Source organism: Struthio camelus, chromosome 1 (assembly GCF_040807025.1).
Source record: "Struthio camelus isolate bStrCam1 chromosome 1, bStrCam1.hap1, whole genome shotgun sequence".
Taxonomy (NCBI): Eukaryota; Metazoa; Chordata; class Aves; order Struthioniformes; family Struthionidae; genus Struthio; species Struthio camelus.
The window spans coordinates 59,239,398-59,266,161 of record NC_090942.1 but is presented as its reverse complement, the minus strand read 5'-3'; the positions used below and the strand labels follow the sequence as shown (position 1 = coordinate 59,266,161).

The 26,764-nt window shown below is 41.6% G+C and overlaps 2 protein-coding genes across 3 annotated transcripts in view; one reads left to right on the top strand and one right to left on the bottom strand.

The window, feature by feature from the left end:
* Nucleotides 1-6,374: 6,374 nt before the first annotated feature.
* Nucleotides 6,375-17,104, bottom strand: IFT27 (intraflagellar transport 27). The gene is made up of 7 exons (XM_068943130.1): nt 16,868-17,104; nt 13,427-13,506; nt 12,270-12,329; nt 11,542-11,601; nt 10,472-10,589; nt 10,036-10,145; nt 6,375-9,824 (listed from the first exon to the last, which is right to left on the bottom strand). Exons 1-7 carry the CDS (start codon nt 16,899-16,901, stop codon nt 9,726-9,728), a joined length of 561 nt encoding a protein of 186 aa, XP_068799231.1. The 5' UTR covers nt 16,902-17,104; the 3' UTR covers nt 6,375-9,725.
* Nucleotides 17,105-17,399: 295 nt separating this feature from the next.
* The window catches only part of NCF4 (neutrophil cytosolic factor 4), a 63,984-nt gene continuing 54,619 nt past the window's right edge, over nt 17,400-26,764 (top strand). Inside the window, exon 1 of one of the 2 annotated variants that reach the window (XM_009684325.2) lies at nt 17,400-17,539. The gene's annotated coding sequence lies outside the window, so the exon portion shown is untranslated. The remainder of the gene's footprint in view (nt 17,540-26,764) is intronic. The other variant, XM_068942948.1, reaches the window with a different exon arrangement.

The window sequence follows — 26,764 nt, the reverse complement described above, 5'->3', positions numbered from 1 at the left end:
TTCTGGGGAATGGTCTGGAAGCAGAGTTTACACATACTGTGGCAAATCAGCTCCCATGCAATTGCAGAGCAAAGCATTTCTCAGCAGTACCAGAGCAAGCACTTGGCTCTTCCAGCGCTACAAGGCCAGGTCCAGGGCCTTGATAACATCTCTCTACTGGCTGTATGGGCCTTCTTGGTAGTGCTGACCTCGGCAGAGGCTGACTGAACATCTCAGCCTGTTCATCACCACCTTCAAGGTGGTGGGGTACAACCTTGCTTGTGCTTCACCAAATTGTTCACTCATTATTGTCTGCTTTGACACAATGAATAAGTCTGGCAGAGGAAGCATTTCTCAGCCATGCTCCCCTCCTCCGTGAGAAGGCAGCTCAGAGGCAGGCAGGGGGAATCTCAGCTGGTTATTCCCTGGGTTAAGGAGATTGCTGGGACATGAGCTGTCCCCTGTGCAGAGCTGGACTCTCCTGCCATGCTCACAGCTACTGCATTCTTGGACAGGACTCTTTTCCAGGTTGCTTACATCATATGGATAAAACTATTCAGCTGCCATCTTTCCAGGAGCCAGTTTAAAGTGACAAACCACTTCTCTGTTTCACAGACCGTCGGGAGTCTTCTCTGCAATTGACCTATATTAGTTTTAAGCTTCATTTGTTCTGGCCTGTACTCCCCCTCTCTTCTCCCACATGGAGCACATGCACTGCTCCTCCCCCTCAAACAAACACCTTTATACATCCAAGGACATTGTAAAAATAAAATGATCACAACCTGGCCCTCTGGGAACCTCAGTTTTACAGTTTGTCCCGCTCTGATGCTAACAGAACTCACAACCCAGTTCAAAAGAGACAGACAGTGAGTGAGAGAAAGCAGGCAGACAGACACAGACAGAAGGAGACAGAGGAATCAGGGAGAGATAAAAAAGGAGCTATAAGAAAAGAAACAGGGCAACCAGAAAGAATAAGCTGAAACAATATAAGAAAGGTATGTAAACTGGTAGCCTAGAACGTAGAATAGAGAAAGGGGAGTGGAGTTACAGAAAATTTTAAATGATAGAAAGTTGAACAAAGACATGAAGAAGGAGATGAAAAAAGACATAAGCAAGAACAGAAAAGAGGGGAAAGAGCCAAAGGGAGAGGGGGACCGGAAGCATTAAGCAGCAAAGAAGGGAACAGTGACTATGAGATAAGGGGGAAGAACTAAGAAGGTGCCTGTGAATTCGGGCACAGTTTTTTCACATCTCCTTTTCCTTTGAGAATACATTGTGAGGAAAAACATCAGGGAAAGAAAATGATAAATATATGTCTGAGCTGCCATCTTAAACATCTCCTAGCAATCAGGCAGGTACACTGTAAGTAGATAGTCCACAGATTGTAAAAGCTCAGGCACACTTTGCAGTACAGAGGCAGGAAGCATTCTGCACTAGCACAGTGGCGTTTATATTCCCGGGTCCAGTGAGTCTCTCCGTGCACTGGCAGTGAGCCCTGCATATGTGAAAATACCTCTTTTTACTCTCTCAGGTCCCAGTAAGAGAACCTCAATCCCCTAACACCTGAGTGCTAGCACTGGTCTCTCTTCTTCTCATATGAACCCCTTTCCTCTCCCCCTACAAAATCTCAGTTCTTACTTGCACTCTGAGGGCAGCCTTTCCTTCCCACATCTCTTTTTTCCACAGTTCATCTCTAGCCATGCTCTTTTGCTCCTTCTTTAGCTCTGCTTTATCTCTCTCCTCTTTCCTTATGGCTGTTCTCCCTCACTGCCATTCACTCAGCTCCCCCTTACACATACATACATAAACACACACACACACCCACACACACACCCACACACACACACACACACACTCACCCACACACACACCTCTTTATCTTCATCTCTGTAGTTATCCAGTTACCCGTTACTGTAGTACCTAGCTGACACCCATCTCTCTCCCGCAGACAATCCATCTTTCTCCCCACCACACACCTGCCAAATCTGTCTCCCTCCTTCCTTCCAAGTCTTTCTCTCTCTTTGTTCCCCAGCCAGTCCATTTCTTTGTCTCCCCTACACATAGTTCATCTGTCTTTCTCTCTATGCAATCCATCCCCCTTCCCTTCTCCCACACTCTGCCCATCTGTCTGTCCCTCCTTCCTACAGTTCTCCCTAGCCGATACACATGCACCCCAGTCCATCTCTCACCCCTTCTTTCCCTCCCCTTCACACATTTCACATTGTGTCTCCTACACACCCAGGATCAGGCTTGCTCTCTCCCATACTGAGAGGAGGCAGCAGCAAAGAATTTGCTGCTGACCGCTGCATTGCTAGGAGGCAAACACATGGCCGGCCTTGTGCAGGCCAGTTTCTGCCTGAGTGCCCCAAGTCACATATCCCCAGCATCATCTCCGGCACTGGGAAAACAGATGGTATAATAAATGAGCGCAGTCTGATAAAAGGAGGAAAGGGTGCCTGCCTTGGATCCCCCTCACCCGCACAGAGATATACATCCAACATCGGCACAGCTCTCTTGCTCCTATACCAGTCCAGTTTCCTGCCAGAACTAGCAATTGAGCAAGGCATAAGCACTACCCTTGTACCAGATGGAGAAGAGAGAAGTGGGAGAGGGTGTTAATGGATAGAAAGACCAGTGTTTTTTCCTGGCAGCAGCTTAGAACCCCAGAAAGATAAGTATATGGGAGGATCCAAGCAGTCTTAAGGTAATGGGGGGAAATGTTGGCACAGGAGGTGTAGCAGAACTGTGTGTATGTACGGCTACAAGCAGCAATTAGACCTCCATGTGCAGGGATAGTTAGGAAGAGAAAGGTGAGAGGCATGGACAGTGCACAGGAATAAGATATCAAAATGATTGTGTACTCAGATGGCATTCAGTGATCGCTTTTCCTGTCTTGGAGAAGAGGGAAAACCACCCTGCTGGCAGTCTCAGTGGGGAGGGCCATCAACAGTAATGATTCAGTTCACTTAAAAAAAAAAAAATCCTGAGGTCTCAATGGATGCAGAAACTAGAGAGGAGAGGAAGACCTGCATTACTGTGCTTCTACCCATACCAGAAATGTCCTCCTGTCCTTATTTAGCTTCATGACATTGCCCAAGAAACTGTTCCCTCCGCTACCTCTCCAGACACCTACATCCAGAGACTTACGACATCCTTTCCTGTGCATTTACATCAGTCCCAAGAAACCCACAGTTATTTCCTTTTGCCAGATCCACTAGTTCTTCCTTCCCAATTTAACATTTTCACATTCATTGCAGCCTGATATTTCTGTGCTGACAATAGCACTGAAAAGCATTCTTAACACTGTAAGACATCTTTCCTCTACTCTGTTGTTATCCTTACAAGCTGATTTTATGTCCAATGCTTCAACTGCACCCTGAGTTCCAATACTTCCAGTTTCACAGTCCCCAGACTGAAGCCACCCAACACAACACAACTGAAGTTCTAGAAATAGCACACAATGGCCCCATAAAACTGTTGAAAAGAGAGTAGGTGATGTTTCACAGGAGTCAAAATAGATTAGCAAAACCAAAGAAGGGAAACCAGTGCAGAAAATAGATTCATCCCACACAGAGCTGAAGAAATTATTTATTATAAGTAATTTTATTCATGAACAGGGTGGTTTCTACCTGCTTTACACTGGCCTCACACACATTGCATTTGCCTATGTTTTGAGACTACCTATTGATATTTTGTGGAGGTCTTCTGCTTTATAACTGTTCATGAACAGTTTTTGATAGATCAGTTTTGATAGGTTGTAGTGGTCACTTCTGCTCAGTCAGGTGAGATGCAAGTCTCTTTCCATTTCCTGAATGGATGAACATAATACATTCAGGATGCTGCAGCAAAATTTTGCATAAGCGTATGTGCTGTTTCTCCCTCACAGAAATGTTTAAGCAATGAGATCACCTCAATCTCTAGCAAAAGAAAATACAGAAAGGGCTGAAATTAATTTGTGTTCCAATTAATTGATACAAAGATTTGTGGGTAACAATTGTAGGTATCTTCCCTTTCACTCCAATATCCCACTGAAGAATTTTACTCTGTCTGTATCTCCAACATCTCTTCACACTCTCCTTCCTTCTTAGTTCAAGTGTCTCTAGCCCACCTGCTCTGTTTTTTCTGATCTCACCTGGACATACCTATTCCAGCCACTGATCCTCACAGCACCACAGCTTGCTGTTCTCATCATCCAACACTACTCTTAGGTTTATCATTTTGGATTCTCATTATTGCCCTAGCAAACCATAGCTTCAACCCTCTCATGCAGACTTTGAAATCACCATGCCTTGTTCTGATGCAGGCCCTATGACTTGAACATAAACCGATGCCTACCTTTGACCCTACTCGTCACAACTCTGAATTCCCCAAACTGACCTTGACACAGAGATACTGGCCTTAAAAATCCCTATACAGTTATTTATTCTTGCCAGCTGCTCTCCAGCTTGCAGTGTCATCCAGCACTACCCTGTTTCCTCACTTTTCCTCAATGGTTCAAGCAGATATTACTTTCCTTCCCATCTTTTCTCCGTATGTAATTCCACAAGTCAGGAAAAGCCTTTGGTCTTTCCACTCATATTTCCCACCTTCCCACTTTGTCTCAGCAACTCCTTTATGGCCTTCGTGCAGGGAAATAGATCCCACTCTTTCCACCATGTTATTATTCTTCAGCTGTTCCTGCATTTCCCCAGCATGGGACGCAGCAGCTGATCAGTCCTGCCCATATACCTGTTCTGCTTGCAGTCCCTAACTCAAAGTCCTCACATTGTATATTTTTCCACTTCTTTTGCAGAAAGATTACAGGCTCCACATTTCTCCAGCTGATGAATGCCTGGCTGGAGGGAAACTCATCAAACTGACCCCAACTTCGACCCCAGCTTGATGTGCAGGGTCTGTCACATTTCCCTTTTAAACATTGCCAGATTTGGATTTGATTTCAGAGATCAGGAAAGAAAGCAGTTCCAGGCTTCTCTTGACAAACAGCTCTAGGGGAGGAGATATGTGAAGCTGTGACAGAAGAATGAGAGAAAGCCCCCTGCAAGGAGAGAAGAAAAAAAAAAAGAAAACAAAAAAGCCCAATAACTCCAAGTCAGAACGAGAACAGCCAGCATCTGTGAAAGTTATATTGCAGCAAGCTCTGAGGAGCCAAAATTAAGCAGCCAGGACTCAGCTGGGGGTCTCCTGCCAGGAAATTATACTGGAGACTGAGCAACATCCCCTTCTCTCAGGTGACTTTGACTGGGAGTCACATCATAGAAAAGCACTGAAAGGATTGGAGATTGAGGAGCCCTCTTCTCCCTCCCTCCCCCCAATAACATTGTTGTTCCGGGTCAACAGAGCCAAGGGCAACTGGCACAGAAGACATTGTTCTCAAGGCAGGATGACAACAGGAGCAGGAAATAGGATAGGAGAAGGAGAGAGATGATGTGCCTTCGAGCTAAGAGAGGGAGAGGGGGCAAACATGACCCTTGAAGAGCCTCTGTTCAGACTCTACCTCTGCTGTTGAAGGCCCTAGAAGTCCCTTAGCCCTGGCAGTACCATCTGCAAGATAGAAAAATTACTTGCTAGGACCAAGAGAGATGGCCACTCCCCATCAAGAAGTGGATATGAGATAGAAAGAAAGGGACTGAAAATACATTGGAAGAGGGGGTTCCTATCATGGATGATGTGAGGAATAGGAATGTCTTCCTGCTTCTAGCAGAGATTTGCCATCACACTGCTGGCTTCACACAGGCAGACAGGACAATTGCAAGCAGTTGCCACCTGGACATCATAGATGGAGTATTTATTAAAAGCAGAGCACAGGCTCAAGCAGGACCCCCATGGATCTGTGCAAGCATCAGTAGAAAGCAGTTGCTGCCTACAGAACAGAAACACAGTGTTTTCCCTGCTGTCAGCACCTGCGTCAGGCGCCTGGTTTCCTCTTGAGATACAGCTCTTAATTGGGATAGATTGTACATTTTCTGCTGTAGCCCAGCCCAGCACCCAGCTTAATTGCTAGCTTATGACTTAGCCTGTTTTGCGCTTTCCACGCTACTTCTTTCCCCACTTAATCTAACAAAATTATAGAAAGTACTGCTGGGAGGACCTCAGGAGGCCACACAGTTTATCCTTCTGCCCCAAGGCAGTATTTCATTTTCAACAACATCATGTGTCTTTTGCTATCAGGTCAAATCGGTCCAAGATGTACAGTGGGTAAAGAAATGAAGCTTACCCAAGGGACTCAACTGGCATAAAAGACCAAATCTAGCCCTTTAAAAGTCAGTGAAGTTATATCAGAAATAACCCTGGACCAGATGGTGTCATTTATCAGATCAGTTTTCCGAAAGATGTCCTTTCTTAAATTTTAAATCTCTCAAATGAACAAATCTCTAAAAGAAACTGTTCTGACAGTCTCATTTCAGTATATTTAATGCTTTATTACGAACAGCAGTGACCACTCCATTGTTAAGATTGAACACAGTAAGATTACAATAAGATCAGCTTTGAAACTCTGAACTCCTACAGCACAACCTGATGTTTCTGGAATTTTACATTCTGCATTTCACTCCACAGTAGAATGTATCTAGCAGGTTTAACAAGACAGAACAAAAATCACTAAAGCATCTTTAATGTTACAGCTTTACAAAAATGAGTTTCCAATAAAATTTCAGAAAGTCAGTCAGCTTTTTAGAGTTCACTTTTCCAAAACAATTTGACTAAAAATTCCACCTTTGTTTTCTTTTATTAATCTTGCTAAGAAGTGTCTTGTAGTCTTAGGAGTTGTTAGTGGAGAAGTGAGAGGGATCTAAAAATCAAAGAAAAACAAATCCAAACAAAAAGAAAACCCAGTTTCTGATATATCAAGCTAAGTAAAGCAGGACAGGAGCGTAACAGAGAGCAGAATCATGAGGACCAAAGGAAATATAAGGAGGAGCGGCTCTGAGGAAGAAAGCTTGTTCTTGCCAAACATACAAGCAGGCAGGAAAGAAAAGCTTGAAGGACTACAAATCTCTGAAAGACAGTTAAAGGCCTGCTTGTTTCCTCTCCCTCCTTGTAAAATTTCAGTTGTTCTGGTTGGGCTGGGGCTCTTCGAGGCTGTAAACATCCATGCTGGGCACCTGCAGCACTGCACAGCTGGACAAAGCAGAGAGCTATAAGACGACAATAAGCTTCCTGCTCAGCTTTCTGCCTTCCTCCCACTGTTCTCCGTAAGTAGGGAGACTCAATGGCTATAAGCAGCAAACAGGCATCTTCACCTTATAGATGCAATGACAACAGTTTGCCAACACGTTTTAGACATAACCTCTTTTGTAATTCTAGTCATGGCCTGAGGAAAGGGGCAGTGGGTGAATCCCTACTGACAGCTAATTAGATAATACATTTCCTTTCTCAGGCAATATATCTTTCCCTGCATGGGATGCATTTTTCTTCGCTAACCTCTCAAAAGCAGCTTCCCTATAAATCACAAATCACCTCGGCAAGCATTCCTTAATGAGATCCTCCAGCTTTTGCATTCATTTAATAAACAATGTCCACCCATCTTCATCTTACTGGTGCGTTTAGACTGTTTATCCAAAGTTATGGGAGGTCTTTCTGGTGCGCGGAGATTGAACTCCCCAGTTAAAGATCATGCAGGATTTACTTTATCACCCATTCCTTAGGCATTCACATCCCCCATATACCATGGCACAGACACACCTGGCATGCTATTTTCAACATGAAAAAATCTCTCTCATGTTGTAATCATATCATGAGTGGAACTTAGGGGAAAAGAGCTGCCAAATCAAAACAAAACTTTAGCAGAGATGTTCTTTAACTAGATCAGCACAGCACCCAAAATAACTTTTATTCTTACTAGTTAGAGGTGGCTAGTATCTGCAGTCAAGTCTGCACTCAGCCCATATAAATAGACAGACACCCCCAGGATTAACAAAGCAGCTCATTTAAGATAAAAACCAAAACACAGTAACTCTAATCCAAGTCAAAAAAGGGCAAGTCTTCTAGTTACCCTAAGCCAATGAAGGAATCCTCTCTTCTTTGGAGCAAGTAAGAGCTTTCCCTGCGTGTTCTGCCCTTTATTCAGATGGCTTCCTGCAAAAGAATCCACTCCCTTTCTTGTGGGACGAGTGTCTATTTAACCCCCTTTGTTGGGATTCATGCTCCCTAGCTAATTCCCAGCATAAGCACGCTGCCGCCAGTGAAATGAGCGCAGCTGCTTTTCCAGAGTCTTAGAGCACTTCATAAACTCTGCTTCAACATCTGCAAGCCACATTTCTTATGTTCAGGCCAAAGTAATTGTCCTAGCAATGGGTATAAAAAATGGTTATATAATATACATATAAGTCTTGAAACACAGATTACTGAAAAGCCTGCCTGAAAAAATCACTCCGTGCTTACTCTCTACAAACTTCATCTTCCCTTGCCCAAGGGAGTTTAACATAATCTTGGGAGAAAAGTTACAGTTTTGAAGTCCTCAGGCCCAGATGCAAGACAGTACCATGGATGCTTTCACATACTATATTAGCAAACAGATTCTTACACATGCAACATCAGTACTCCACATAAAAGAGCAGTTCTTTCTGAGATTTTACCCTGACACCAAACTTCCAGCCAGACATGCCCCCTTCCCTGAATCAGAATAATTTAGCCAGGTTGCCTTTTGCTTCCTGAATCCTATTTCCACAAGTGATGTCAAAAGGCTAGGCAGGGAAAGTTTAACAACAAAGACGACTGATTCTAATAAGGGACTGAGAACCGAACCTAGTGAAAATAAGGCATTGTCAAGTTCAGCTGAAAAAAAAAGTGATATAAAAACACATAACAAATGCAGGAAAAAAGGGAAAAATAATTTGCTTTAAAGTGTTGGACTTGTCTCTAGAATAAAAGAATTTTCCTTACTATGACCTCATTTTGCAGATAAGTCAATTTGGACATGACTGGAGGGCGTCGTGTTTTCTTCAACAGAGGGTAGCTTCTTGAGAAAGCTTGTGACCTGGGACCAGCAGAGGGCACTGTGTTACCAAGTGACAGTGATACAGATGCGAGCCAGACAGCTTCTATCAGGCAGAGGTAGTGAGCCATGCTGGAGAAAAGTATCAAATCTAGAAGCTAATAGATGATAATAGATAATAATACTTAATGCAGCTATTAGTCATCAGCATAACGGTCCTACAACTGACACAGGTAACAGCATTAAAGCAAGCCTCAAACTCTGGGCACTCCCAGAAGCATGCCTAAATCCAGATTCGTCCCCACACATCTCAGTTTCCATGTGCCAATTTTGGAGCACAGGCCTCCTACTGAAAGTGCTTTTCAAGTGGCAGGGCCAGATCTTGCCTTGTAACATATGTACTGAGGCTGAGTTGCTTAAGTTGAAAAATATCCTGTCAGCTTCCTCTCTCCTTCTCAAAACCTCTAAATCCTTCTTTTTAGCAGCAGGAAGACTATTCAGACAGAGACATGGCAATACCAAAGCAAAAAGCTAACAATTTCTATTCTGCCCTCCCCCTTTGTCTCCCTGCCTCCTCCAACCAAGCAGACTTTCAGTGAGCAGAAAACCACGTTAGGAGACATGAAAGGAATGCTGAGACAGCAACTCTGGAACACTGTCTTTCCACATGCTTACTTCCAGTTTATTTTGAAATACCAGAAGATGACCACGAAATAACATAAAATCTCATCTTTTTTCTTCTCTCTGTATTTCAGCTTGCAGGATTCCGGGCACTAGAAGAAGCTCAGAGGCTAAGTTATCCTAGTCACATTCCTCAAACCAGTGAGTGAAAAGATTCCACCTTCTCTCTGTACAGTTGGTGGAATAACTTTGCCAGGATGTGGAAAGGGGCCTCAAAGTTTTTCATCTCCTTCTGTAAAGAAAGAAGAAAGTTGTGAATGACAGATAGAATAAGCATTTGACTATTTCTACTCTAGCTACTTCATACAAGAGAGATTTAAACAGAGGGTGAGTTAAAAGACAAACAAGGGAAAGGGAGCCCCCAGTTATCTCTCCTCACCTGAAAGAGAAGATAACTTTACAGACACCCACTTCTGCAGATGGTGAAAGGAACAGATACTCACCACTGACATCTCACAGTATTCCAGGCCATGCTTCTCAGCCCACTCCTGTGCTTGTTTCTGCTCTACAACTCGACGACCAACCAGGTCTGTTTTATTCCCCACTAAGACACCTACAGGGAAGGAGAAACAAAACAAAACAAAAAAAACCCACCCAACCCAGAAATGCTGATTTGTTAGCAATAAATGCCAGATCATTTGTAGAAGGAGCTGAAAAAGTTGGGGGTGTGGAGAATAGGCTACAACTACCTAGAACAGATTTCACAAAGGAACTATCTGAAACACTCATGCCTTGTCTGCTTTGTGATAAAAGCAGATGATCTGGAGGAAGCCATGCCTGGCCTTGGCTTAAGATACATACTCTATGCCACATCTCAATGGGAACAGCTGCTGCCATGTAAGAGGGGAGCAGACAAAAAGAACCTTATCTATTTCTTACCTGGAAGATGCATCCCAACTGCCTGAGCCCTCACCTTCTCCAGCCACTTGACACAGTTATTGAAAGATTGCTCATTAGTGACATCGTACACAAGGCACAGGACGTTGGGTTGCTCCCACTGCACAGCAAGAAAGGAGCGTTGTCAGCTCTAATGAAACTGACGTGGTCAACAGCCAGTCCGCATCTGCACAACAAACACAGATGCTAAGACAAAAATAAAAAGTCTAACATACAGGAACCCTATGCCCAGGCTGGGGTTTCGCATTTCTGTTGAGCTGATTAAATGGATAGCTGCCACTGAGAGTATTGGTTTTGCTCTCTCTCCCTGTTCCTGTCTGTCTGCATAGTTGCACTCCTTTCTTTGTATCAGCTCTGGCATTCATCTGATCCCTGGGAAGCTGATTCTGCTTGCTGAATCAGCACAAAACTAATCCAAGAGAAAAAAGTAAAATGTTTTCTTGCCAGTTTGAGAAGCTGAAGCAGCTTCCCGAGAGGTTCCTTGCAGATCAGATCTGGTGTAAGGGTTTGCACTACCCCTTGTAGTGCAATGAATCATTACATTGACTTAGCGATCTTGTGAAACCTCACATCAATTAATTGATCCTACCTTTCAAAATGAGACAATACAATGGAGAACTGTATAGGTAAGGACAGGAACAGAGTGAGGGAAAAATCAAGGACAGTATTATGCCCATGGACATGAAAGAGTCCTGTTGGATCAAAGAGATCACTATAACGGCAAAAAATCCTACTGCCAGAATAGTAGAAAAATAGATATTTTTCTAATACATAGAAGTAAATTTAACCAACAGCACATAGCTGTTCTCAGTTAAATATCCCTATTTGCTTTGTAAGAAATTGGAGGCTCGCCTATGTTCCTTCCTCTGGTAAAGATTTCTTCCAGTACTTTTACAAGTTTCAGAGAGATAGAACAGGAGGCATTGGCAATCGAGGTAGTTGCTCCCATTTATGCGAAAGACAAAGCTCGCTACATCTGCCAGACTGAGGAGTTCAGAGCTTCAAAGCAAAAGCACTTCTCTGGAAGAAGAGGGCTGTTACATAATACTTACCAGTTTCTCCAGCATCTCAGAAAATAGATCTTTGCCTGCAGAGTCAAAAATGAAGAGTTCCTGAAAGCAGAAGGAGAAAGAAGATTTTTGCCAGGAGAACTGCAGTGTAGGGAAAGGTTTAGAAAGCAAACACTGGAACTTGTCACCCCTGCATTTGGTTCAGTACAGCAGTGCCACGTCCCTAAGGGACAAGTTCCTCACACCAAGAATACCTCTAGTTCAGAACGCATGAGAAAAGCGATAGCTATTTTTCCCTCCGTAAACAATAAAAGGGTCACCTTTGGGGCACCGAGCCTACTGGAAACAGAGTATGTGGAGTGGGATAGTAAGAAGCTAACCTGTATTAATAATATAAAATTATACACACATACACATCCCATTAGTGAGAATATAGGGCATTAGGGAAAAAGAATTACAGAAATTTGGGGCTTATTTGTTCTAAGAAATATGAACTAAGCCTGTGTCCTAAAGGACAGTACACAATCTTAACAAAGCTGGCAGCAGTTTTGGCTTAAGATGTCATGTGATATATAAGTATGTAAAACTTACATCTAAGATTAAACTATCCCTGGAGAATCAATAATCGTACAAGATCAGCCTCATTTCCTTAATGCAACTTAATGGCCTTATGAACACGTAGAGAGATCTTCCACCAGAATGAGACAAGAAGTGAGGTCTGAGCTCTGGACATCTCTTTCTGACTCAATTTATGTCACAGAAAAACTCACCACGCTATCGCTTGTCTCTGGAACTGATACGGCCTTCACCAACAGTTCTGTGCCCGTTGTCTGTCAAGAAGAATCAAAAAAACAAGGATCAGAAGAGTTTTTAAGAGCCTGTCCAACTGCGTACCAACTGTGCACTGGATTGAGGCAATTCTTGTGAATCTTACAATTCCATCAAATATATACTGCTAGGAACTCAACAATACTCCTCAAAACTCTGGTAACATACTCTTACTTACATGTCAAACCCACATGGATTTGCTCAGATAGGAAAAAAAAAAAAAAGATGGAAAAGAAACAACATCTAGAAATTTGTTTAGATATTCGGGTGTTAGTTGAAATCTGCAGGACTACATTCACTGTCACATTGCTCCTCTTAAGCACACCTTAGAACTTGCACCAACCATGTGATCAGCTAACATATGGGACCGTGGTAATTTGTCCCTCTTCCACCTTTTATCTCATTCTGATTTGTAGCTCTTATTTGTTCTATTTCTATCCCTAACTTCTGGTTTCCATCTTTACTTCAATGAATAAACATATGCCAGTTCTCCCCCCACATACATACTCATATTTTCTTTTTTTTTTTTTTAAATTTTACTTATATTTACTTTTATTTTTATCCCACTTCTGATTAGTCATCATCATTGATTCCTGCACTGAAAGACTGCAAACTGTATCCTCCTCATCAGCGAACAGTTTCTGTAGATTATAATTAACTTGGGGCTATGCAGCACATCTTCATGTCTGCATAGTGATAAGCAAACTGTCCACACACACATTTAATAGTTGAAATGAACAGCTTTCTCCCTTCAGCAATGCTTTTTCATAGAGCGCTCCCTAAAGGGGGAAGCTCTCCAAGACCACAAAAGCTTGTGAAAACATTGATTCAGCAAGAAAATTATAAAAATTAACTGGTTTACTCTGCATCAAGCTTTGAAGCCAGCCCCCACATAACGCAAAGACTTTTAAAATGCTAAGCTGTTTCTCTTCAGAATGCAGTATGTAAGAGAAAGAAAACCTACAACAAGACTCCATCTTCAATACCTCAGCTTAAAATTACATTATCCATTTTGTTCTAGAGTTTCTTATTTTTCTTTCATGCAACTCAGAAAAGTTGCTGGATAGCAGTTTGAGCCTGTTGTCTCATTTATGCTCACCATTGTGTAATTTTTCTGAAAATGGGCCCCATCATTGCGGAACATCTGGGCTAAGGCACTCTTCCCCACAGCTGGATCACCTGAGAGACCCAAAATGGAAAAGATTTTTGTTTCATCTTAGAGAATCTTATTTTCCCTCAGTTCTGTTTCTTTCAAATGCTGTAAGAACTAGCTTTGAAGTTATAACCTGAATACGGGTAAGAACTCCCACAAGAAGCACAAAACAATCAGAGACCTACCTACAAGTTGAAATTAATATCGCCATTATGCTTACTGGGCTGACTTCAGGTTTCTACTCTGTCAGCAACAATAAAGGGTCCCCAGATCAGAGCAGAATTGTCATTTGTCCTAAAATTCTTGTCTAGCCTATAGTATTTACCTAAAAATTAAAATTTCCCAGACATGTCACCGCGTAGAGAGAAATACAGTGGGATAAGAGGGATTGGGCTGCATAGAAGGCTGCTTCCTCTCTGTAGATTACACACTTTCCTCAGATTCAAATCATTGTTATATACCGAGTTCAGGGAAGAGGCAGGTCATTTTTATTCTGCTAAGCTTCTTAAGCTGGTAACATTCCTCCATGAACTCTTCTTACTGACCCTGCTAAGATAGCAAGTCTTGCTAACTCAATGCTGCAGTTGTCTCATTAGTTGTATCCTGGACATAACAGAAGCAAATGTCATTGGCTGGAGAGAAAAGTCCTCCTGATTCATCTCTATATGGAAGTAAAATCAGGGGGCTTTGGTCTTTGCTCTTTTAGAGTCAAGACTTAATGATTTTAGTTTGCACAACAGTTTGAGCAAACTTGAAAGCGGCCTTACCTTGGCCCACTGCTACAATAGTCCGTAAGAGCCAATGCAGTGGCAGAGAATTGCAGAGTTTGTGTGAGCCCAAATCACTTCATGAAACATATGGTACATCATAATTGTTGCAAAATGAAGAGTTAAGTTAATGCTCCCAAAAGACTTTTCCTTGCTTCATGTCTTCTTTACTGGCCTGGATAGTTCAAATGGGCAGGAATCAAATCTCTCAGGGTTATAGCTTGACTCTTGAAGGTATACTCATGAGAGCCAAACCTGGAATACAAGTCTTTTATCTTAGGTCATTAATAAACAAACCCACAAATGGGCATATTTTTGACCCTATTCCAGTTTCATAAACTGTATTTTGAAGCAGATTGAGAAATTTTCTTCTCATAGGATGTTAAATAGAACAAAGGGTACTTTGGTTAGTGATAGATGCATCAATCAAATTTAGTTCTTGTTTAAATATTTTTTGGTGTGCTTTCTTCCTTTAAGCTAGAGTTGGGCTCATAATATTTAGACAGGAAAATCTGGTAAGTCAGCCTGTTTGTTCCCTGATTAGTTTGAGTTTGTGCTGAAGACAACACTCTGTTCTGAGAGGAAGCTATTCTGTATTTCAATAGACAATTAGAACTGTCTTTCCAAGACGAGATGGAGAAGCATATATATACTGCTCCAAACTGTGCGGGGGTGGGGGGGGGGGATTTCTTTCATTGCCATCATCCAGTGCAAATTCCTATCTAATGTGTTGCCTTTTTACAGTCTGATAACCCCAGTTGTTCTTCCTCTTTTCTTATTCTTAGCCATCATCTTAGCCCATTACTTCACTAGACTTCTCCCTCAAAATAAGTTTCTTTGCCCCTTTCTTTTTTTTTTGGTTTGGTCTCATCTGCCAATACTGCATCCCACAGTATTTGTTGCATCCACAGTTCTGCTATTCTGTCAGAAACTGTAACATGTCTCTAAAATACCTGCTGCTGCCAACTGTCCTTTATAATGCAAACCCTTTCACAATGTCTCTACAGTAAGCTCAAGCAGCAATAACTTTGACTGTGTATCTGTATATTACCCTCAAAATAACATAGGAATTGCTTTCTATTGTCAAGTTAATAGTCGCTGTTTTGCTAAGACAAGCTCTTTTTTTCCCCTTGTGCTCCTTGACCTTCATGCAGCTCCCAATTCTGTAAGCCACTCTGTCCTTCAAAATCACTTCCTTAGGTACACAGGAGTTCCTTGTTCCACCTCTGGATGGTTGTTCCTACCTATGTAATTGCGTTCTCCTGTTCCCTTTAGTTTGCTGTAGTTACTCATCTGTTCTGGCTCTTTCACTATATTGGTCTCTTCTGGAAGAAAGAGAAGTTATTTTGCCTGGTCTGTTGCATTCATTTATTATTTTTAATGATATATTGATATTATCCTAGCACTTCGGAACGCTGCACAGAATTGCAAAGGCAGCACCCAACCCAGTCAGGATTAAACATGCAACTGGGTCATCCACAGAAAACCTATGTTAATTTAAAGTGATCATGGAATCGGCCTTACTAACATTAAACAACAAAACCTGAAAGAGTTCAGCAAAGCCTGCATACTGGGACTAGAGACTTCCAAATTGAAAACGATGCATAAGTCGCAGATCTGGAAGACCAGCAAGATACTCATGTTGTCCACAGTAACTGTCAACAAAGGCATCAGGGAGATGCTGAAGGAGATTAACTCTTTTGCCTTTGCCAAAGATTGCACTTGGGCTTTGTGCGAGTTGGTTAGCTGTTTCTGAGGCAAAAAGGCAAAAAGATTTAATTCTTGATGAAAGAAAGCAGGTTTGGAGCAAGGAGTTAAACCTGGGAGTTGTCTGCATACAAATGTTTTACGATTTTGTGCTTGCGGTTGAGATTGCACAGAGCTTAAGTGTGGAGGGAAATTTAAAAAAAAAAAGTTTTCTTACCATAGTGTTAACTGTATTTACTTTCCTCACCTCCATAATTCATTGTGACTAAACAAACTGGTGTCTTCACCTCACTTTTTTTCAGGTTAACCTACAGTTTGCTTGGGGAAAGAGAAGCCTTTGTGAAGGGTACCTGCTTTTTCCTTCTACCCTTTCCTAAGGCTTTTTCAGTCACACGCTCAGAATCGTCCTAATTTCTGCCACGAGTCTTTCCACCAGCACACAGGGATCCTCCAGCACCAGGCAGAACTCAGCCTGTTCCACCACGTTTCCACCTCATTAAAAAAAATACTCTTTTTATTTCGGCTCCTGCCCTTGCTTTTCAGCCGATCCGATTACCATTTCGTACTCTCTCCCGACACAGCTCGCGACCTCCCCACCGCGCGGGGAGATGATAAAAACGCCGTTTCCACCGTTTCGCTCCCGAGGGAACAACGGACCCCACCCTCCTCTTGTCAGCTCTTCCCTACGTGCTTTGCCGGCGGGGTGACCCCCGGGGAGGGGCCGCGAGAGCGGCGGGCACCTGGCCGCCACGCGGTGCGAGCCGCCCCCGCCGCCCCGCGGCTGGCCGCGCGCGGCGGGGGCCCAGGCGTCCCCAGCGCGGCCCCGCTGCCGGCCTCGCCCCACCGCACGGGCCGCGCGCCTCCATCTCCCTTTAGGCCCCCGCCGCCGGGGATGGGAGGGGGGGACACTCACCTGCCAGGAGGCACTTGGCGGCGAGCTTCACCATCGCCTCGGCCCGAGGGAAGCCCAGCCGGACACCGGGCCTGGCGGCGGCAGTAACGAACCGGGAAGGCAGCGGGAGCCGCCACCGCGGTTTGCCGCGGCCCTAGCAACAGCGCGACCCTAGCAACGGAACAGAACGGAACCCACCGCCCCCCTCCACGTTCCTTGGAATGCGACCGCCCCCCAACTCGATTGGCTCCGAGCTCTGTTCATCAATGCTAGTCGGGAGTGATTATTGGCTCTCTTGCTTTCTCCCGCCCACCAAGTTTCTTGTCGATCAACCCTAGGCCCCACCCCTTCTGGTGGTTGGGGCGGGGCAGACCCATCAGCCGGCGATGCCGTGGCTGTGGGGGTGTAACGGGGTGGTTCTGCCCAGTAACTAGTTACGTTATTAGGCTCCTGTTTGTTATTGGGTAGATAACAGGGAACGACACCAGGTTCCCCAAATGAACTCACTGGGGGGAGGGGAGACGACAATAAAGTTACGAGCAAACAGCTACAGACTAAGGCTTCAGCAGCATCAGGGTGCAAAAAGACAAGTGAGAGGGAGGGGGCGAAACCTCTGCTTCCGCCTACATCCTTCCCACGGCATCGGAGCTTCCCTGAGGAACCTTCCTCTGCTCCCTCCCCTGCAACGCCTGGGTAATTTGCTTCCTGCGCATGCGCGTGATCTGTTTCCCCCCCCCCCCCCCCCACCGCCTTCGCCTTGCTGGCCCGCCCCCGCTCCAGCCGCCATGCGCGTGCGCGAGAGCTGCCGCGGACGTGTAACGGCCGTGCGTCGCGCGCGGTGGGTGGCCGTTATCCGTGTGTGGTTGTGGGTGCCACGGGCGGAGACCCGGGGGCTGGCCGTGGGGGAGAAGCTATAGGGCCGAGGCAGGGAAAGGGTAGGGGAATGTCTCTTTCCCGGTACACGCTGAATGAGTCCTGTGGCATGGGACTCTTTCATGGGTCGCTTTCTCTTGGGGCGGGGGTTCTGGCTGGAGTTGCTCCGACCCCGTCTCCACCCCATCGTTACATCTTGCTTCTGTTTTTAAGTCAGCCACAAACCTCTTGAATTGCAGAGTGTCAGCTGGGGTGTCAGCGTGTTAAATACCTAGTTTACAAGGCCAATATATCCATAGTGTAATGTGGGTAAAGTAATAAAGTTACTTCTTACCCTGGGTCAATTTTTGACCTGCTATCCTTTTCTTGAGTTACTATTTTCACTTGTTTTCGACAATACTATTCTCCCCAAAGGTACTTTAGTTACTTCTCTTCTTGCCCCTGAATTTCTTTGAAATACTAAAAAGAAAGCAACTAATTTTATTTTCCTCTTGTTATTTTTGTAGTCTTCACAGTAGTTACTGTGGCTTGTTTCTTTGCATTATTTGTTTTTCATTTTCAGATAATGTTACTAAGATCTCTCTTGACTGCTCTTTACGTATTTCTCCCCTTATCATTTTTGATCTCTGAGCTGACTTCCTGTCTTCTTCCTTAAGCAGTTCAAACCAAGCTTACTATTTTTGTGTTAGAGCTGAAAGAGCTGAATGTGAAGCTTCCTTTTTCTTCGCTCCTTCCAATCCCTTTGAAAGGTCTTATGCTTTTAGATAGCATGCTATCAAAGACAAACAATATTTGCTCCGTGTATAAACTTTACTTGCCTACGCTGTCATGATGTTTACTGCAGAACGAGAGATCTGCTCACTATGAAAAGAAGTAAATAATCTTGGAAAGAAGAGAATAATCAATTCTGCTTGGGTATTTGGGTTTGAGATCGGCCTTTCAAAGAGCAGGGTTGGTTGAAAATACAGTTTCCTAGACTTTTGCCTCAAGGTTACCTTTTAGAAGGCAACTTTTTTGGTCCTTTCTAGCATAAATTACCCATTTTACATATTTGGGAGTATGTGCCCTATCTGTCAGACATCTAGCCGGACAAGCAAATAACATAAAAATAATAAGTATCTATAGCAAAATCAAATGAATCTTTTATATGCAAATGAGAATATTTTTCTTCTGTGACAGAGTATGAAAGAGGTGTTCTCTAGCCTATGGTGGGAAGTGCCTTTCATTGTAGATGATGATCTTTAGTAAGCATAGTGATGGAGTCGTTATTATGGCATCTTCTATGAGGAAAAGAAATATTAATCCCCAGTCTGATTATTGCTTTCACTGCTTTCTTGTCCATCCTTGAACTCTGCATCACATAAAACAGCTGTCCAGTTACTTGGTTTTTTCTATCACTTATATCTAAACAGTGTATCTCCTTTTTCAGCTTTTCTCACTTCCATTGTCTCCTCTGAGAAATTCACTTGTCTCTGTGTTGTTACATTTTTGCAGTCTTTGCATTATGCTTTGTCTATTTGTAATATTGTGCCAGTTTACTGACAGGTTTGTATATGAAAGCTTTGAGGCTTAATTATTAATTACTTGAGATTTATTGGTTATGGCTGTAGTATGGTATCAAACATCTCTACAAAATTTACACTGGGATCAGTGTAACAGAAGGAGTAAATTATGTTGGAGGTGGTATTTTCATTGCTGTTGAAACCTCGTTCCAAAGTAGAGTTTTATCTCCTTTGTTCCTCTATTTGCTACTTTTCTATTAGCACACTGTGTCCCATTTCCTTGTTTCCTACTTATGTCTGCATACACTTGTGCATGGGACTCTCAGTGGACTTGTCAGCTGTTTACTTCTGCTCTCCTTTTGCCCCGCTCTTTTTTTTTTTCCTTCAGTTTCAATCTTCTCCTCTTCCTGAGTTTTCGTAGGTAGAAGCTGTTCCATTACTTCTATAGACAGTGATGGATTAAGGATGAAATTACTTATCCAGATCTTGTAATCCAAGCAGAATCACAGTCTGCTGTTAACAGTCCACAGGGGTTCCTGCTGAATAAATTGGAATACTGGTAACAGCTCTCACTGAAACGTTCCTCATCTTGAATATGTGAGGAAGAGCAGGCAAAGAAACCCTGAAGGGATTAGAAGAAAAAATGGATGAGATTCCTACCCCAAAGAAGCGTTGTTGATGAGTTTAAATCCTGTACTTAATCAGCTAAGGAGAAAGAGAGCACTCTTTTATTCTCCCAAGTTTCCTTTCTTCCTCAAATAAATCTTCCCCTCAAAGATTCCCTATGAGTAGGAAGTGCTCCTTTTATAATGTGAACAGGATAAGTTAGCCTGGCAGCTATAGAACCCTGAAATTTGAAGGCACGTTCCTTGGTGCAGTGGTCACAAAACAGCAGGTGGACTGCACATGTCCATGCATGGCTCACATTTCGTCAACATACAGAAGGCGTTGATGGTAGAACTGCAGCTTCAGTAGGAGTAGCAAGGAATGGCAGGAGCAGGGTAAGGCTTTATGCTGCATAAACCAAGGTCATATGGTCTTTTTGATTATGAGATATGACTTGTACTCCAGATTCTGTCAGGCACTGAACAAATCACTTTATTGTCTTCTTCACAATATATACCCATCAAAAAGGGATTTTTGTGAGGCTAAATTCACTAATATTTCGGAGGTTTCTTTTTACACTTATTCATGTATAGATGCAAAGATTCTGAATATACTGTAACTTGAATGTGCTATCTAATAAAAACTATTGAGCTAGCTAATGTTGGAGTTATCAGTGCTTCTCAAGAGGGCATTAATGTTAGGTAAAAGAATTAGTAGACCTTTGTGTAAGAAATCTCTTAAATATAGATCACTTCATCAGTTCTTTTTAAACTAATCTATTAATAAAAAAATGTGGTAAAAATACATCAGAAATACCTTCAAGATGGATGCATATTCAGAATTCATGCAACTTTATTAATATGTATATATTTTTACTACAGTGAGTCTGAGCATTTACTGATATGTCTGTAGAGCTTTGAGAACTGCAAGAGCTGGTGTGTAGATTTTATTGTTGATTTCCTTGTTTTACAGTTTACTTAAACCGTAGAAGAAACAGAAGTTTCATCTATATTGAGGGCTACTTTATGTGGCATCCCCCAAAATTGCCTTTTGTTTCTTCTTTTCAAAGTGGAGCTCTTAGCACAGAAGAATGAATTTGGATGCTTTCTAGTCACTGTTGACAACAGCATTATAGTTCTGGGCCTTCTGATCTTGTCATTTTGTAAAATGACTTACATACTTATCTAGTAGGGTTTGAGACATGGTTGTGAAGGCTTTTTGGCTGAAACTCAGTGCACTGAAATGTAGGATTATTATAAAATGGTAGAATAAGCCAGAGGATTTTTTTGGCAGCTATAACAGCACTTCTGACTGATCTGGCATACCTGTCATTTGTTTCTAATGTACTAAGTTTGGAAAGTGAAAATTAGAAATGAATGATGGTTGTGGTGTCGCTGAAAAGTGGTAAACTATTAGGCCTAGGGTAGGTACCTTTATAAGGCTATATATTTGGTTCAGGTATGCTAACTGAAACTAGTATGTCCTCTCTTCTGATGAATATGGAGTGAGGGACAGGTTTCTCAAGGACGTATTCAAATCCACAATGACAAAGGTAAGAAGGAGAATTGTTGGAGAATATTTATTCTGGATATGTCTGGAAAAATTCCAGCTTGAATCTTCTTATTTGTTTGCTCTTGCATGTGATAAGATAGGAAAATCACAGAGTCACAGTTCACTTCAGGACACTGATAGCTATGGAAAGTGCTGGGATGAAAATTAAAATCTCTGTTTAGTTTTTAGCAATATACCCCAAAGCTTTAGACAAGGATAGCTGAGCTGGGCGCTGGAGGATCATGCAAAAAGTCTTAATGTTGTATGGATGTCTCCAGGGGTTTATCAGTGACAGACTCAGGACTGACTGTGGCCTTGTGTGTGACATGAACCTTTCTCAACCACGAACAGACTATTCTTGGGTGTATTCTTGGAGCAATCATTGTCATGTTCAGCACAGTGTTGTGCATGGGGTCTTTCAACACTGGTAAGTGAGCTCTAAGTATGCTCCTGCACCATGAGGAAGGGGTTAATCTGTGGAATACAGAAGTGAATAAATGACAACTTCAAATGAGCTACTGTAATTCCAACATGTCAGTCATTATGTGGTGGTGATGATGATTATGATATCAGCTGGGAATCTTTTTAGGATCTCTAGCTGCTGCCAGCATTTAGAAAGCAACTGCTAGGTTTACATCAATGCTATTTTAGACAAACTACACTCAAATCATGAGATTTATTGAAAAATGAATGGTAATGTTTTGTTTTATACTCTGTGTAAATTTTTAGCCTTTGTGTTTTCAAGGGTTTTTTCTTCCTGCAGGCATGACAGCTAGAATTTTTTCCCCTTACTGAAAACTGAGTCAGTCACGTGACTCCAGGACCTTTAATGGTGGAAGGAGAAGAGAAACGTTTGAGACTCCTAATAAAACTTCAAGAGTTCCAAACACTGTATGCTTTCTATCATCTACACTTATGTCAAAGGTTAATTTTTTGATACAAATTATTCTACCTCATCCATGTTCTTTCTTTTCAAGGTCAGTTTATTACAGTGTGTTGACGTTATAATAAAACGTCTCGTGCTCTAAGCTTTTCAAATCCTCCCTGTAGACAACTCCGATCCTTCCAGCTCCAGATTCCATTCTCCCCAAGTCCCAGATTCTGAATTTCAGTGTTCTTCACCCTCTGGCCTCCATCTCAGAGCTCTTTGTCCATGTATTGCTGCTCTCATACTTCAAAAGCAAGATAGCCCTCCCACATTCCCAGTAAATGTTCACACTAGCTAATTCCTTCCGATTTGCTGTTATGCCTAGCTAGACCAACTCTTTGCCTTTTTATTTCTACAAAAGCAGAGCCCTCGTTCCTGCTTCTGATAAAGTCTTACACAACCAGACTACAGACTGAACTGATTACAATTCTGAATGAGAAGAATCCCAAGCCTGTAAAAATTGGGTACATCAGAAAATTGCATGAGGTCCTTCCTTTACTACTTGCTCTGTGTTTTGTATTCAAAAGAATAGATTAAATTTCAGGTTAATTTTGACCTATCAAACCTCCGGAGAGAAGCAATTTGTAAGTTAATTTATGAGTTATATTGTATCAGTTATATTCCTTTGGAGCATTCAGAATCAGAATGCACTTGAATGCTAGGATCCTCAGCAAGCAAAAAGATGTAGGCTCATTAAATCTATTGGCAGATTTCTTTTAAGGCTCCTCTACTTTGCTAAGTAGATTCTCACATGTGAACAAGAAAGTTAATGCATGCAGGGAGGAACAGAAAAGTACTGGCTCTAGTAATGGAGATTGTTGCAGAACATAATTGAACACTGACTGCAGCAAAGCTAAAAGGAGACTTGCATTACAGTGACATAAAATCTTTATTTTTTTCCCTAACCTCTGATTTGAGCTGTGTGACTAAGAGCAGGTGCTGGGCAATAGCTCTATTTCAACAACCCATTGTAGCTGAAGAAATAGATGCAGTTGTGCTGTATCCAGCAAAATTGTAAATTACTTTGGGGGGAGGGAGGGAATGCCAATGTTTTGAGATAGAAAGTCTTCATTTGTCTACAGAAGGAAGCATAAATTAGCACAGGCACATAATTGTGATTCTTCTTTATATTAAAGTAGTTATAAGAGTACTCGATAATTGGACATTACCTATATATTTCAATAACTTTTTTGTGTTACTTTTGCTAACATGCATGGCATTAAAGTTACTGAAAGTGTAGTTTAACAATTAAAAAAGTAAAATACAACCCTCCCAGGCAATGTTTCCAAAACCTGAAAATGCCACTTTTCCAGTGTTCTTTTTTCAGTATTCAGTTTCTCTTCAGTAACCCATGACCCTTCCCTCCAATAGGCATGTTAGGCATCTGACCTCTGTACCTTGGCCCCTTTCTACCCATCTAGATGTTCTACAATGAAGTTCCAATTAATGTTGAAGTTTACTATATTCTGACCACTGGAAGGCCTAAGTTTCCACTTCCTAATGCCAGTGTGGTACCACTGTAACACCAGGGAACCAACTGTATTCCTGCACATACCAATTAATTGTTCAGGTTAGTATCTCATAGAATTTTTGTTGTTGTTGTAAAGGTTGGACATTCTGATTTAGGCATTGCCAAGATCCTTTCCCTTAGGTTTTCCTACATGGAAGACCAAATGAGTTTATGAAAAAACACCTCATTTTTCTAGCTGCATGTTCTGAAAGCTTATTAAATGCCCTCCAGTATTTTCATTTGGATGTCCTGATCTTTTTATTGTTGTAGCTACTGCAGTTTAGTTTCCTCTGTTGGTGGATGGAGAAGGGATTCTAGTATTTGTGTTTATATTACTTCTGTCTTTAAAACTATATCAACCTTTGTTAAGCTTTGTTACTTTACTAACTAGAGGTGCACTAGTGAGAAATGTACTTCCTTTTTTGTGAAATACTTAAGTCCACATTAGGAATCCCACTATCTGGGAAATTTTTGACAGTTGATCTCTTCTGTGCATAACTAACCCCTTAAGACGCATTTTACTTCTCTCTCTTTAGGAGAAAAGTTATTTTAAATGTTGGAGCTCTAGAGCGTTTTGGAATTTCTAAAGTGTAGGTCTCTGGATACTAGAATCTGCCAAAATACTTTCTCAGAATGAAAGCGTGATTGTGCAGCAGCTCAGGTTTAAGCATGTGTTATCAGTAGCAGAGTCCAGGACCTAGAGGAGATATTCTAATCACCGAGTTATGTTAAAGCCTATGCTCTTGTATCTTTGTTACTCCTGGTTTCTGGGTATAGTTAGCACAAGAATGTTAGCACATGCTTTAATCACAGTTTAATTTTGATGCATTATTATATACCATATAATTTCCTCTATCATTTGCAATTGATTTATAAGTAAAATAATGTATTCTCTATCTGCTGACCACTTAATCTCAGTCTGGGACTTGACAGTCAAATGAAGTTCTTTTGTGCTTTCTGCTCGCTAATAAAGGTTTTGTGGACTACTTTGTGCCTTTGTTGAACCTTGTATAAATTCATAATTTTCAACATTGAGTTATTTTGTGGAGGCAGACCTTATTTCAAATATTTTGCACAGCTGTAGGTTTTAATTCCATAGAGATAACAACGTTAACTCTGTTCTGGATGGAATATTATCAGTGTTCAGGCACCTGTAGCACAAAGGCTTTGATAAAACTATTTGTGTTGCTAGAAGGGAGAATGTGAACTGCGTTCCCAGTGTTTGAAAGTATTTAGAAACAGGGGAAGGTGTCCTTACTTCCCCCTCCAAAAAGATGTGAAGTAAGAGAAGGCAAAGGAAGCAAATGAGCAAACTTTTTGTTTTGGTGAAGTGAGCAAAGGGTGGAAGCAATCATGAGACATTAGGTTTACAGTGATGAGCTCAGGACTGGCGGATAGACCGTAAATATCAATCTTATCTAAGTTCTGGCAAAATGAACAGGTCTCCAGTCCATTGGTTTCCCAAAGAAGTCATGTGGAAACTTACTGATCCATGAAACTCTGTTAAGAGCTGTGGCGCGCTATGTAAAACATAATTATGAATTTGCTGGTTAAAAGTTTGGTAATGGTGAATGATGATTGGAGAAGTGTTAAGGACTGGTGGTGTTGGATTGGTATGAACCTTGTTTATTAGATGATAATTTGTCATTTGTCAGAACATTACTATTTATTTAAGACCTGTAGATTTTTGGCTCTTCTTCCTTTTGAGTTGTAGTCGAATGAGTGCTGCCTTTTTTTTTTTCTGGCAATATACAATATCAGTGTGAACAAGTAGTTTCTTTCTTTGTAAACATGATTTACAGATCTTGTAACAACACAAAATTAGAAAATTTAAAATACTTTCTATATATCTAAGGAAAGGATGGATAATTGTTGTCTAAGGTTTTATCCTCAATATGGTGACTGGAATTGGTGTTTTACAACAGTGGAGATATACAAGTAGATGTTTCTTGGAGAAACTTAATTTTACTTCTTTGCTTATGCCTATGAAAATAAAGTGTCTTTCTATATGAAATAGTACAGTGCAGGGTAATGGGGATTTTCTGTGTATGTTAAGTGTACTGTAATCCACAGCCTATGATGAAAGCCTGATCTAATTTTGTGGCAAATCTTGTTTTCTCCAGTCTTCATGTTAGATTCTTTGACAATCTTAAACACATTAAAATGAGGGTTGTATGAGAATGATTCTGTTACGAGGAAGTTATGTAGTGGTAGTTCAAAATTTTGCAGCAAATGTGAATGCAAAATTTTAAGTTACAATAACACAAACAATATAACACATCCTATATACAAAATATTAAATTAATCAATCAGGCAAATTCTGATAATTTTTATTGGTTGGAAATGGAACAACTCCAGATTTGGGTAAAATTTGGAAGGAATTTGGGTTAGAGAAGCAAGAATCTTAAGTATGGAGTTGGAAAATTCATAAAACAATCATTTTAGTTCAGGCAGAAATTGCTTTATGCTAGACACCTGCTTGAGGTTTTTTTCTTTTAGCGATACAGGTGTGAAACATTGAAATTTAAATTTTGAATTTAAAATACATTTAAGAGAAGATGTATTTTAAAATAGATTTTATGAGACTGCTGCTTACATAGGTTGCATATTTGAATAAACTAAACAAATACATGGATAGTGAGCTATTAATTCTTGCTTAGAGTATCAAGTGCAGTCTATCATGAAGGTGATATTTTGGAGATGTCTCCACTCATTTTAAGTGGTATTCATATTGTAATTATTTTTTTTCAGTTCAAAAGCAAAAGGATACTTCTCTTCATCGTATTCATCATTACATAATGGAAAATTTTCAGGCCAAATCAGGTCTTATGCTTGCTTAGTGCTGCTTGTTCAGGAGTGAATGAGAGAATAATGTGAAAGCAGATTGATGTGGGAATCATGATTTGGAGTCTTCTGTACCTGTACACTATCTGTACCTGTAAACTATC

What these genes read in the sequence shown, in the direction of transcription:
- IFT27 (XM_068943130.1), bottom strand. Translation starts at nt 16,901, where the DNA reads ATGGTGAAGCTCGCCGCCAAGTGCCTCCTGGCAG. An exon ending in TTCAGAAAAATTACACAATG is followed by an intron (nt 12,330 to 13,426) that starts GTGAGCATAAAT and finishes TCTTCTTGACAG; the next exon opens with ACAACGGGCACAGAACTGTT. An exon ending in AGTTGGGATGCATCTTCCAG is followed by an intron (nt 10,146 to 10,471) that starts GTAAGAAATAGA and finishes CCTTCCCTGTAG; the next exon opens with GTGTCTTAGTGGGGAATAAA.